Source organism: Heptranchias perlo, chromosome 34 (assembly GCF_035084215.1).
Source record: "Heptranchias perlo isolate sHepPer1 chromosome 34, sHepPer1.hap1, whole genome shotgun sequence".
NCBI classification, from domain to species: domain Eukaryota; kingdom Metazoa; phylum Chordata; class Chondrichthyes; order Hexanchiformes; family Hexanchidae; genus Heptranchias; species Heptranchias perlo.
The window spans coordinates 6,080,931-6,093,131 of record NC_090358.1 but is presented as its reverse complement, the minus strand read 5'-3'; the positions used below and the strand labels follow the sequence as shown (position 1 = coordinate 6,093,131).

General features: G+C 48.7%; 1 protein-coding gene across 1 annotated transcript in view; it reads left to right on the top strand.

The window, feature by feature from the left end:
• LOC137301577 (integrin alpha-11-like) overlaps nucleotides 1-12,201 on the top strand; it is a 104,449-nt gene that overhangs the window by 72,595 nt on the left and 19,653 nt on the right. The window contains exons 21-24 of the mRNA XM_067971131.1: nucleotides 1,528-1,626; nucleotides 6,322-6,398; nucleotides 9,275-9,364; nucleotides 10,472-10,562. Coding sequence (XP_067827232.1) covers nucleotides 1,528-1,626; nucleotides 6,322-6,398; nucleotides 9,275-9,364; nucleotides 10,472-10,562 — 357 coding nt within the window. The remainder of the gene's footprint in view (nucleotides 1-1,527; nucleotides 1,627-6,321; nucleotides 6,399-9,274; nucleotides 9,365-10,471; nucleotides 10,563-12,201) is intronic.

Sequence of the window (12,201 nt, the reverse complement as noted above, 5' to 3'; positions counted from 1 at the left end):
AAAGAACAATTGCAATAAAAAGAAAAAGAGTGGAGCTAAAAATCTGAACACAGATGCAATTTACAGACCTCACACGGGCTTAGTGACTCATTCCTGAACTAAGTCAGTTCGGTCTTGAAGGAATGATTTGCTTTTTAACCGAGGGGGCTACTGTCGGGGAGCAGTTACACCACAAAAATATTTAGCTCTCCTCTTTGGTCTTCAATACAACATTTTTTTTAAAACTCTTTCACCCAACAGGGGGACCTCCTCATGCAGACCCAACGTCTTATGTTGATAAGTCACATTGATTGTTCATTGCTGGATGTTAACCCAAAGTGATCAGTAACTCATAGTTGGCTGTACCCTACTGTAGATGCTACGGTCCCCCTCTCACCTCCCTCCCCTCCCCCTCACCTCCCTCCCCTCCCCCTCCCCTTCCACTCCCCCCTCCCCCACCTACCCTCTGCCCTCCCCTTCCCTGACAAGAAAGTTCTCCTATAAATAGGTCGATTTTATGAACATTTAAAATCGGGGAGAAGGAAAACAACTTAACCACATGGAATGAATCCTAACTAATATAATGCCCCTGCCAAGTGCTGAGTAATGCAAGCCCATGCCTTGTGGATTGGTCTCAGAATTGTTTTATAGGGGTGGTGGATTTGGAGGGCGTGGTTGACGGTTGCACTGTTCGATGCAGCAGTTGTTTTCAACGTGTGTGCATAAGCACCACCCTCTGGTTGTGGCGTGCATCGTTTGCACTGGGATGGTGCACTCGGCAGAAAGACCAGGATGTTGTGGCCAACATTCAGTTGTGGACCGACTTCAGGTCTTAAAGGACGGAGTCATAGAATTACATGGCACTTGCAGCATGGAAACAGGCCATTCGGCCCAACTGGTCCATGCCTCCTCCCAACCTACCCCATCTCACCCAATCACCGCATCATATTGGAGTTGGACAATAGGCCGCAAAGTAATAGTGAAATGAAGTTAATGATGGCACTGCAGCTATTTTACAAATGAAGGTGTTCATTCCTTTTTCTGGAGCAGCACAGACTGGGGATTGAACCTGGGGCCATTGTGGTCTGTAAGGACCTGACGGTGCAGTTATTTTGGAACAAAGAACGTTCTAAAATTAACATTTGTCATAATTTAATTTATTTTAGTCACCTTGCCGTGATTTCTATGTTCATTTTTTTTCTCTCTCGGGTCCCATTTTTGTTCAGTCGTCTCTCATCAGGCAGACAAATGACCTGTTCACCACCCATTACCAGTGCTGCTCTTCAGCTGGCTACACATGAGGCACTGGGTGATTTGATTGGCACCCCCTCCATGCGTGTAGGTGGCTCCCTTTTGTCTCTTTCTCTCCTCACTGTAACACCACAGCTGGTGTGTGGAAGGTTGGCCATGTGGTGCATTGTACATCACAGACACAGATTCAGGTCCTAGCACGGTATGGTACAGTCACACTGGGCGGACGGTATTTTTAATTACCCACCCCCCATCTCTATTCCTTGCCGGTCCCTAATTGTCCCTCTCTTGTTACAGGATGATACCGATGTGAAAATTGATTGCAACAATTTGGAAAAATGGCGCAACAGCAAAGTGTGCACAGTCGCTTATCCAGTGTTCAGGTCCCAGTACAAGGTAAGAAAAGCCTATTTCAAAAGCTGGGCAATAATTTTTTTTTTATATTCGTTCATGGGATGTGGGTGTCGCTGGTGAGGCCAGCATTTATTGCCCATCCCTAATTGCCCTTGTGGAGGTGGTGGTGAGCCGCCTTCTTGAACCGCTGCAGTCCGTGTGGTGAAGGTTCTCCCACAGTGCTGTTAGGAAGGAAGTTCCAGGATTTTGACCCAGCGACGATGAAGGAACGGCGATATATTTCCAAGTCGGCATGGTGTGTGACTTGGAGGGGAACATGCAGGTGGTGTTGTTCCCATGTGCCTGCTGCCCTTGTCCTTCTAGGTGGTAGAGGTCGTGGGTATGGGAAGTGCTGTCGAAGAAGCCTTGGCGAGTTGCTGCAGTGCATCCTATGGATGGTACACACTGCAGCCATAGTGCGCCGGTGGTGAAGGGAGTGAATGTTTAGGGTGGTGGATGGGGTGCCAATCAAACGGGCTGCTTTATCTTAGATGGTGTTGAGCTTCTTGAGTGTTGTTGGAGCTGCACTCATCCAGGCAAGTGGAGAGTATTCCATCACACTCCTGACTTGTGCCTTGTAGATGGTGGAAAGGCTTTGGGGAGTCAGGAGGTGAGTCACTCGCCGCAGAATACCCAGCCTCTGACCTGCCCTTGTAGCCACAGTATTTATAAGGCTGGTCCAGTTAGGTTTCTGGTCAATGGTGACCCCCAGGATGTTGATGATTGGGGATTCGGCGATGGTAATGCCATTGAACGTCAAGGGGAGGTGATTAGATTCTCTCTTGTTGGAGATGGTCATTGCCTGGCACTTGTCTGGTGCGAATGTTACTTGCCACTTATCAGCCCAAGCCTGGATGTTGTCCAGGTCTTGCTGCAAGCGGGCAGGGACTGCTTCATTATCTGAGGGGTTGTGAATGGAACTGAACACTGTGCAATCATCAGCAAACATCCCCATTTCTGACCTTATGATGGAGGGAAGGTCATTGATTAAGCAGCTGAAGATGGTTGGGCCTAGGACACTGCCCTGAGGAACTCCTGCAGCAATGTTCTGGGGCTGAGATGATTGGCCTCCAACAACCACTATCATCTTCCTTTGTGCTAGGTATGACTCCAGCCACTGGGGAGTTTTCCCCCTGATTCCCATTGACTTCAATTTTACTAGGGCTCCTTGGTGCCACACTCGGTCAAATGCTGCCTTGATGTCAAGGGCAGTTACTCTCACCTCACCTCTGGAATTCAGCTCTTTGTCCATGTTTGGACCAAGGCTGTAATGAGATCTGGAGCCGAGTGGTTCTGGCGAAACCCAAACTGAGCATCGGTGAGCAGGTTATTGGTGAGTAAGTGCCGCTTGATAGCACTGTCGACGACACCTTCCATCACTTTGCTGATGATTGAGAGTAAACTGATGGGGCGGTAATTGGCCGGATTGGATTTGTCCTGCTTTTTGTGGACAGGACATACCTGGGCAATTTTCCACATTGTCGGGTAGATGCCAGTGTTGTCGCTGTGCTGGAACAGCTTGGCTAGAGGCGCAGCTAGTTCCGGAGCACAAGTCTTCAGCACTACAGCCGGGATGTTGTTGGGGCCCATAGCCTTTGCTATATCTAGTGCACTCAGCCATTTCTTGATATCACGTGGAGTGAATCGAATTGGCTGAAGACTGGCTTCTGTGATGGTGGGGATATCGGGAGGAGGCCGAGATGGATCATCCACTCGGCACTTCTGGCTGAAGATGGTTGCAAACGCTTCAGCCTTGTCTTTTGCACTCACGTGCTGGACTCTGCCATCATTGAGGATGGGGATGTTTACAGAGCCTCCTCCTCCCGTTAGTTGTAATCCACACCTGGAATCAAAGAATATGGGATCCCGGGTTTTATAAACAGAGGCACAGAGTACAAACGCAAAGAGGTACTGATAAACCTATACAAATCAGTGGGTAGGCCACAGTTAGAATATTGTGTCCAGTTTTGGGCTCCTTACTTTAGGAGGGATGTCAAGGCCATGGAAAGGGTGGTTGACTCTTAACTGCCCTCTGAAGTGGCCAAGCAAGCCACACAGTTGTATCAAACCGCTATCAGCGGTTTGAGAAGGAGGCCCACCACCACCTTCTCAGGGCAACTAGGGATGGGCAATAAATGCCGGCCTTGTCAGTGACACCCGTATCCCGAGTATAAATTTTTCAAATAGAGATTTGCTAAGATGATACCAGTGAAATGAGGTTTTAGTTATGAGGAGAAACTGGGGTTCTTTTCATTACAATGAAGAAGGTTGAGAGAAGATCTGATGGAGTTAATGAAAATGATGAGAAGTTTTGATAAGGTAAATCGGTAAAAACTATTCCCACTGGTCGGTGAGTTGGTAACCAGAGAGCATCAATTTAAAATCATCACCATATCATAGAATCATAGAAAATTTATGGCAGGGTAGGAGGCCATTCGGCCCGTTGTGTCCGCGCCGACCGAAAATAAACCACCCAGCCTAATCCCACTTTCCAGACTTGATCCGTAGCCCTGTAGATCACGGTACTTCAGGTGCACATCCAGGTACTTTTTAAATGAGTTGAGGGTTTCTGCCTCTACCATCCTCTCAGGCAGTGAGTTCCAGACCCCCACCACCCTCTGGGTGAAAAAATCTTTCCTCAACTCCCCTCTAATCCTTCTACCAGTTACTTTAAATCTATTCCCCCTGGTTATTGACCTCTCTGCTAAGGGAAATAGGTCCTTCCTATCCACTCTATCTAGGTCCCTCATAATTTTGTACACCTCAATTAAATCACCCCTCAGCCTCCTCTGTTCCAAAGAGAACAACCCCAGCCTACCCAATCTTTCCTCATAGCTAAAATTCTCCAGTCCTGGCAACATCCTCGTAAATCTCCTCTGTACCCTCTCTAGTGCAATCACATCCTTCCTGTAATGTGGTGACCAGAACTGTACACAGTACTCAAGCTGTGGCCTAACCAATGTTTTATACAATTCCAGCATAACCTCCCTGCTCTTACATTTTATGCCTCAGCTAATAAAGGAAAGTATTCCATATGCCTTCTTAATCACCTTATCTACCTGTCCTGCTACCTTCAGGGATCTGTGGACATGCACTCCAAGGTCCCTCACTTCCTTTACACCTCTCAGTATCCTCCCATTTATTGTGTACCCCCTTGCCTTGTTTGCCCTCCCCAAATGAATTACCTCACACTTCTCCGGATTGAATTCCATTTGCCACTTTTCTGCCCACCTGACCAGTCCATTGATATCTTCCTGCAGTCTACAGCTTTCCTCCTCACTATCAACCACACGGCCAATTTTTGTATCATCTGCAAACTTCTTAGGAGAATTCTTTTTACACAGACTTGTTAAGACATGGAATGCCCAATCAGAAACAGCATAAGAAGCTTCCTTGTGTGTTGTAAAATTCTGATTCTACGACTCAAAGCATTTCACAAAACACCATGAAATACAATATAAAGTCAGCTCTTTCCCTCCTCCCTCTCTGTGATGGCTTTAGTGGGTAAATGCACTACAGGAAAATGTATATGCCATAGAGACCAGGGAGGCCCCAGGTTCAATCCCTGGTCTATGCGGTGCGAGAGGTGTAGCAAGGCAGAGAGATTTGGGGAGAGTTCCAGAGCATATGGCCATAATGGCTGAATGCTCGGCCATCGATGGTAGACCAGAGACTGAAGAGCAGAGGTCAAAAGCGGAGGCATAGGGCTAGAGAGGATTGCAGAGATGGAGTGGAGCGAGGGTTTGTAGACAAGAACGAAGATTTTGAATTCAGTGAAGCTGAGCGACGGGGAGTCTTGGAAGATCAGCAAGAAGCAGGGAGATGGGTGAGGAACACCCCGTGTGGCATATGAAGCAGGTGGCAGAGTTCTGGTTGAGTTGGAGTTTGTGTAGAATGGAGTTCGGGGGGCAGAAGGGGTTTTTGGAAAAGTTGAATCCGGAGGTGACGAAGGCATGAATGAGGGACAGAGACGGGCGATATTACTGAGGTGGAAGTCTTGAACACGGACTGAAAGAGTAGTAAAGGTCAATGCCTTCGAGAGAGGGAACAAAATTGGATTATACAAAAAGGAAAAGACAGATATAGATTTATATATAAGTTTATTTAACAGTGGGTGTATATGTAATGTCAATCTCCATGAGATGATTGGGGTCTTGCAGACATATGCAGTTACCAGAATTTTCCATTAATATTGGTTTGGGCCTACTCAGGAATGACAAAGTCAGCTGCAAGAACAAATCCCTGTCATTTTTTTTTTCTGGATTTAATTTCAAATGATCAGAGGCTAAGAATGTAACTGCGTGGCAATGGGAACTGTAATGAGTGCCAGAACCTAGTCAAACCAGCAGTGGAAACCTTAGTTACACGAGGCTGTTCTTTCTCTTACACCGTTATAGGCTTCAGCTGTGCTGCTGTCATGAACTGTTTCTGGGCTTTAAAGTTAATGATTCAACCCGATCGTTCCAAAAAATGAAAAAAAAAGTGACTTTTTGGAATCTGTGGCGAGGGAAGATTTATGACCCAGTGAAAAGAATGTGGAAAAGTTGGATCCCTTTGTCTTCCCTGTGTTGTTTCTGCTCACACCAGATTGATGTGCCAGTGTTCTTTCTTTGTTCCCTTATGGGCCGGTTCATTGAATCACTGCTACCGGCTGGCTCTATTTTTGGCAAGGTGCTGATGTGTTTCTGATCTCCTCAGGTGGCTTTTCGACTGGAGTTTGAGTTCAGCCGTTCCATCTTCCTGGACAATGTGGAGATAGCCCTGACTGCCAGCAGGTGATTGATACACTCTCATTCTTCACTTATTCCCCTCGATTTGTTTGGCAATTTAATTCTTTTGGCAGTTGATGTCCCTCCTCCCTCAGATAGCTCCTCAACTGTTTCCAGCTCTTCCGTTCCCCGCACAAGTGGTCATTTTCTATTTGTGATCCTTGACAGCAAATGGTGGGGGGGGGGGGGGTGGGTGGGTGTGGGTGATGGGTGGGTGTGGGTGATGGGTGATGGGGGGTGGGTGTGGGTGATGGGGGGGTGGGGGTGGGTGATGGGGGGGGGGGGGGTGGGTGATGGGGGGGTGGGGGTGGTCGGGGTAGGTGAGGGATTTGGTGGGGTGTGGGGGCTTGGGTGTGGGTGGTGGGGGGAGGGTAGGGGGGTTTGGGGGAGATAGGGGTGGGGGGTGGGTGTGGGGGATGGGTGGGGGTAGGGGTGGGGGGTGGGTGTGGGGGATGGGTGGGGGGTGGGTTTGGGTGTTGGGGGGGTGGGTGGTGGGTGATGGGGGTGGGTGTGGGTGTTGGGGGGTGGGTGGTGGGTGATGGGGGTGGGTGTGGGTGATGGGGGGGGTGGGGGTGGGTGATGGGGGGGTGGGGGTGGGTGATGGGGGGGTGTGGGTGGGTGATGGGGGGGGTGGGGTGGGTGATGGGGGGGTGGGGGTGGTCGGGGTAGGTGAGGGATTTGGTGGGGTGTGGGGGCTTGGGTGTGGGTGGTGGGGGGAGGGTAGGGGGGTTTGGGGGAGATAGGGGTGGGGGGGTGGGTGTGGGGGATGGGTGGGGGTGGGTTTGGGTGTTGGGGGGGTGGGTGGTGGGTGATGGGGGTGGGTGTGGGTGATGGGGGGGGTGGGGGTGGGTGATGGGGGGGGTGTGGGTGGGTGATGGGGGTGTGTGGGTGGGTGATGGGGGGTGGGGGTGGGTGATGGGGGGGTGGGGGTGGTCGGGGTAGGTGAGGGATTTGGTGGGGTGTGGGGGCTTGGGTGTGGGTGGTGGGGGGAGGGTAGGGGGGTTTGGGGGAGATAGGGGTGGGGGGTGGGTGTGGGGGGGGTGGGGGATGGGTGGGGGTAGGGGTGGGGGGTGGGTGTGGGGGATGGGTGGGGTGTGGGTGATGGGGGGGTGGGTGTGGGTGATGGGGGTGGGTGTGGGTGATGGGGGGGTGGGTGTGGGATTTGGGGGTGTGTGGGGGAGATGGGTGTGGAGGGGTTGGGTGTGGGTGGTGAGGGGAGGGTAGGGTGGTTTGGGGGAGATAGGGGTAGGGGGGTGGGTGTGGGGGATGTGTGGGGGGGGTGGGTGTGGGGTTGGGTGTGGGGGGTGGGGGTGGGTGTTGGGGGGGTGTGGGGGGTGGTTGGGGGGTTGGGGAGATGGGGATGTGTGTGTGTTGGGGGTTGGGGGGCAGGTGGGGGGTGGGGGTGTGTGTGGGGATGGGTTGGGGGGTGAAGGTGGGTGGGGGGGTGTTGGGGGTGGGGTACGGTGAGGGGCATCACAGCCAAGCTGTGCACTCAACATCTACACACCCACCCCTTTCCAACATGGACCATTGGAGACTGATCAAGAGTGGGGGCCCTGGCTGAACCTTTCCCTAGGCCTTGGTACTTGGTACTTTTCCCCAGTCAGTCGCTCAGGAATCTGCCCTTTTGAAGTGAGAGGAGACATTGCTGAAAAATACAACAGTTTGATCTTATTGCTTGTTAATTTTGGAATGGACACTTTTTAAATTTCTATTTTTTACAGCACTTTGTATTAGTGTCAGGCATTCCCAGCTACCTAGTCTTTCTTCTGTGATATATGATCTAGGGAGATCTCCTTGACTAGTTTTGATCGCCTAAGAGGGTCGGAGAGGAATTTTCCAGATTGGCCCTCTAATTGACCTGGATTTTTATTTGTTTTTTTCTTGCCCCTCCCAGGAGGTCACATGGCGTGGGTGGGGAGTGTCTCTATTGAGATGCACACGGCATCACAACTGTATGGGACAGGCTGGATGGACCAGTAGGTCTTCTCCTGTCTGTCATTTCTCGTATGTCCGTACATAGCAGCTTTAGACAGTCAGATCTGCACTGTGTCCAATCATGTGCCTCTGCCCAGTGAGCCATGGCAATGTGGACCAGTCTCCTTTCACCTCAGGGAATCTCCCCCCTTCCTCCCAACAATAACTTGATGGAAGCTCCTTCTCTCTTCCAGCCGTGTAGACTGGAAATTACTGTTAGTGATACTGGTGGATAAGTCCTTAACACATTCGTGTGACGTTCATCTGTCTGTTATTTTAGCAGAGGCGTTAATCTGTTTAAAATAAATGGGTTAACAGCTGTGATAAAATAGCAGACACAGGAATGTCTTACAAAAGCGTTAAAGATTCATCCGCTAACGGTAATTTCTAGATATAACAGTCCTGTGTAAAATAACTCAGTTCCAAGCAGGCAGAGGCTCTACACCCAGCAACTGGTTTCCAATTCAACACTACGAGCAGGGGAGTTCTCCCCGGTGTCCTGGCCAATATTTACCCCTCAACCAATAACATTAAAAAACAGATTATTTGGTCATTATCACATTGCTGTTTGTGGGATCTTGCTGTGCGCAAATTGGCTGCTGCATTTCCTACATTACAACAGAGACTACACTTCAAAAACACTTCATTGGCTGTAAAGCGCTTTGGGACGTCCTGAGGTTGTGAAAGGCGCTATATAAATGCAAGTTTTTTTTTTAATTGCCACTAACTTGACAGACGCGCTCAAAGAGGCCACAAGGATGGTTGCTATGGGAAGCTGCAATATCACACAGGTGGAGTAGGGATGCTCTTCTGAGTTTTGAGGTTAAAACACATTGCCGGAGCTGGGGAGGGCAGAGAAAGTCTTACCTGAGCCTGACACAAATGTACATATTTATCTCATTCAGTGACAGTGAAGAAGCAGAGGAAACTCTTTATGACAACACCTATCGTCTGTACGTCCCCGTGCGATATGAAGCAGATCTCCTCCTCACAAGGTACACCGCAGGTTTCACCTACTGTACTTTATCTTCACTCTGAATACTAATAGGACAGGTCTACCTGTCTAACAGATCACCCTCAATTCGCTGCTTAGCTACAGTCAGCATTGTAGGCCATAAGCTGCGGAATTGTTTCCCTAAACCTCTCTGCATCGCCACTTCCCTCTCCTGCTTTAAGGCCTTCCTTAAAACCAACCTTTTAGTCACCCCTCCTAATCTTTGGCTTGGCATCGATTTTTGTCTGATTACGTTTCTGTGAAGTACCTTGGGACATTTTCTCTACGTTAAAGGCACTATATAAATGCAAGTTGTGGTCCTAAACTCAGGCAAGTCTATAATATTTTTAAAATCTTACGATTATGCACACTTTCTGTACTCCAAAATGTATTTCCTGTTGTGACGTTTTTGTTGCACTTTTATGTCAGCTTTTTCCATTGTAAATTCCCATGTCCACATTTTTAATGGAATTTGCCTATGTAAACTTGTCACGGTGTAATTACATTCTCCTGCCAGTGGTGATGCTGTCACACCTCAGCATTGCACCTCTCAGCAGCTCAGCCTGTACTGCAGAGAAACCCCTATCAACTCTACTTCCCTGATTGCAGTATGCTTTGCTAATTAACTATAAATAATAATATAAAATCAAAAATATTATATAAAAATTGCAGCAAATTACTGAAACAACTGTGTGGCCTCAACACTCAGCCTGTATGGGGTGGGGGCACGTTTATTTCAGTGATATTCCGCTCCCTGCTATCGACACTGAGGTTCATCGAAAAGTCGGGTTCAGTTCAGTCTGGATTTCATGTTTTAGTGGAAACCTTAAAATACTGGATGTTAAAAAGTCAACTGAGAAAAGTCCAGGTAAGAACAAGGGCCCAATAAAGCTGTCTTTGATTGGTGGAGGGAGTGGGCCCAATGAGCTGTATTTGATATTGAGGGTGACGCCTCTGCGATGTTCAATCACTTCATCCCTCTTCGAATTATTGAATAATTGACCCCGCTTCTCGATTCTCACACTTTTCTGGGTACATTGCAATTCTTCCTCCGTTCCGAGAAGGGTTTCAGCTTGCACATTTGATGATTTGATATTTGTTGTGACAGGGATTCCAGTCTCGAACGCTACGACTTGAAATCAGTGGATGAGCTGGAGGCAAACGGGGATCTCGATCCTCCATTTAACTTCACGTTTAAGGTACGGTCGTTTCCGTTTATTTCCACTTTCTGCCTGACCGTTTTTCTCCGCACTTGCCCCCCCCCATGCTTTCCTCAAGGCACTGACTCTCGCTGGGGTACAGTTCCACTGCTGCCTGAAGCCCTCCCCCTCTATCTCATGCATGAGCCCAGACAGCGATAGTCAACAAACTATTTGACTGTAGAGGGCATCGCATTCGAGTCAGATCTTGTCCTTACCTGACCTCCATACATGTGCAAATTCCAACAGGAATCACTGGTTAGTAACCGGGAAGAGAAAAATCAGTTTAGACCGAGGACACTGAGGCCCATTAACTCAGCACAAATTGGGGATTGGTTCTGGGACCACCTGACCTGGTTTGGCTCAGTTCCACACCGAATGGTCCACGTACCGATTAATCGGGGGATTTATTTCTAGACTTTTACAGGCAAACCATTTTGAGGGAGAATCATCAATAGGAAGAAATTATGACCATGGGTGTGGTAGCATAGTGGTTATATTACTGGAGAGGTTGCGATGGAGAGAGGTTGCGATGGAGAGAGGTTGGAGACAACAGGGCAAACTGGGCATTTCACCTTCGTGCCAATAGGGAGCTGCCCAGGATAGAGATAAGGCTACAGCACAGTAACAACAATTCAACGGCCTGTGCCCGCTTCAAGAGCAGTTCCCCCAGAACACGAGATTGGTGAATTTATCCTTCGATGTAACCATCGTAATCATCTCTACTAACGTGTCTGGGAGCTGTGTGTGCGAGGAGGGCAACTGTTGCAAAATGCAACAAGGTTAGAGCTGCACAGGGGAGCAGATTACTATCTGCATGGCTCTGCTTCTATAAGGGTTGGTTGCTGCACTCTCAGATGCTTCTGGCAGTGCAGGGGGGCCCCCCTGGTAATACGTACCTCAGAGCAGAAAAACTGCATTCAGTCACTGGATCAGCCTAGCGTTTTGTGACACAATTTGCTTTATTATTCATGCAGTGCGTAAACTTTCTACGGGTCATCCGTTTATGTTGGTGCTTTAATGGATCGATGGGGGTGTGGGTGGGGGGGGTGTGTGTGGAGAGGAGCCCCTAAAGTTATTGGCGTCCAGGGCTCCAAGACGTCTTAATCCATCTCCGTGGCAGTGTCATTCCGAGAAATTTATATGGAAATTCAAGTCAAGTTTCCTATGTATGGGAATCCTAGCACAGTATCCCGAGCAACCCGTATCGAAACACAAACAGTGTGTGCTGAAGAACCTGCATGGAAATTCCAATAGTGTCCCTATCGAGGAATTCTGGCAGCCTATCCTGAAAAACTCGAATGGAATTTCCACAGTATATCCCAAGGAACCTGCATGGAAATTCTGGCAAACTGCTAACTGGTGCTTTGTTGGAAGCTTTGAAAAGGGACGCACAGGGACCTGAATGGATTCTGGATCCAGGAGACTCCATCTTGTATTGATTAACATACATTAAACTTCAGATCAACTTTGTCTTTCTTAAGAATTTGAAGCTTTTAAAATCAGATTTCTTTATAGATTAAGTAACAATAAGTAGAATGCAGCTGGATCAATTGGGACATGAATTGTATTTAATGGTGCTGTCCCTGAACTTAAGGACCTGGAGAGATTGAACTGGGCTAAGCACAGACCTGTTGTC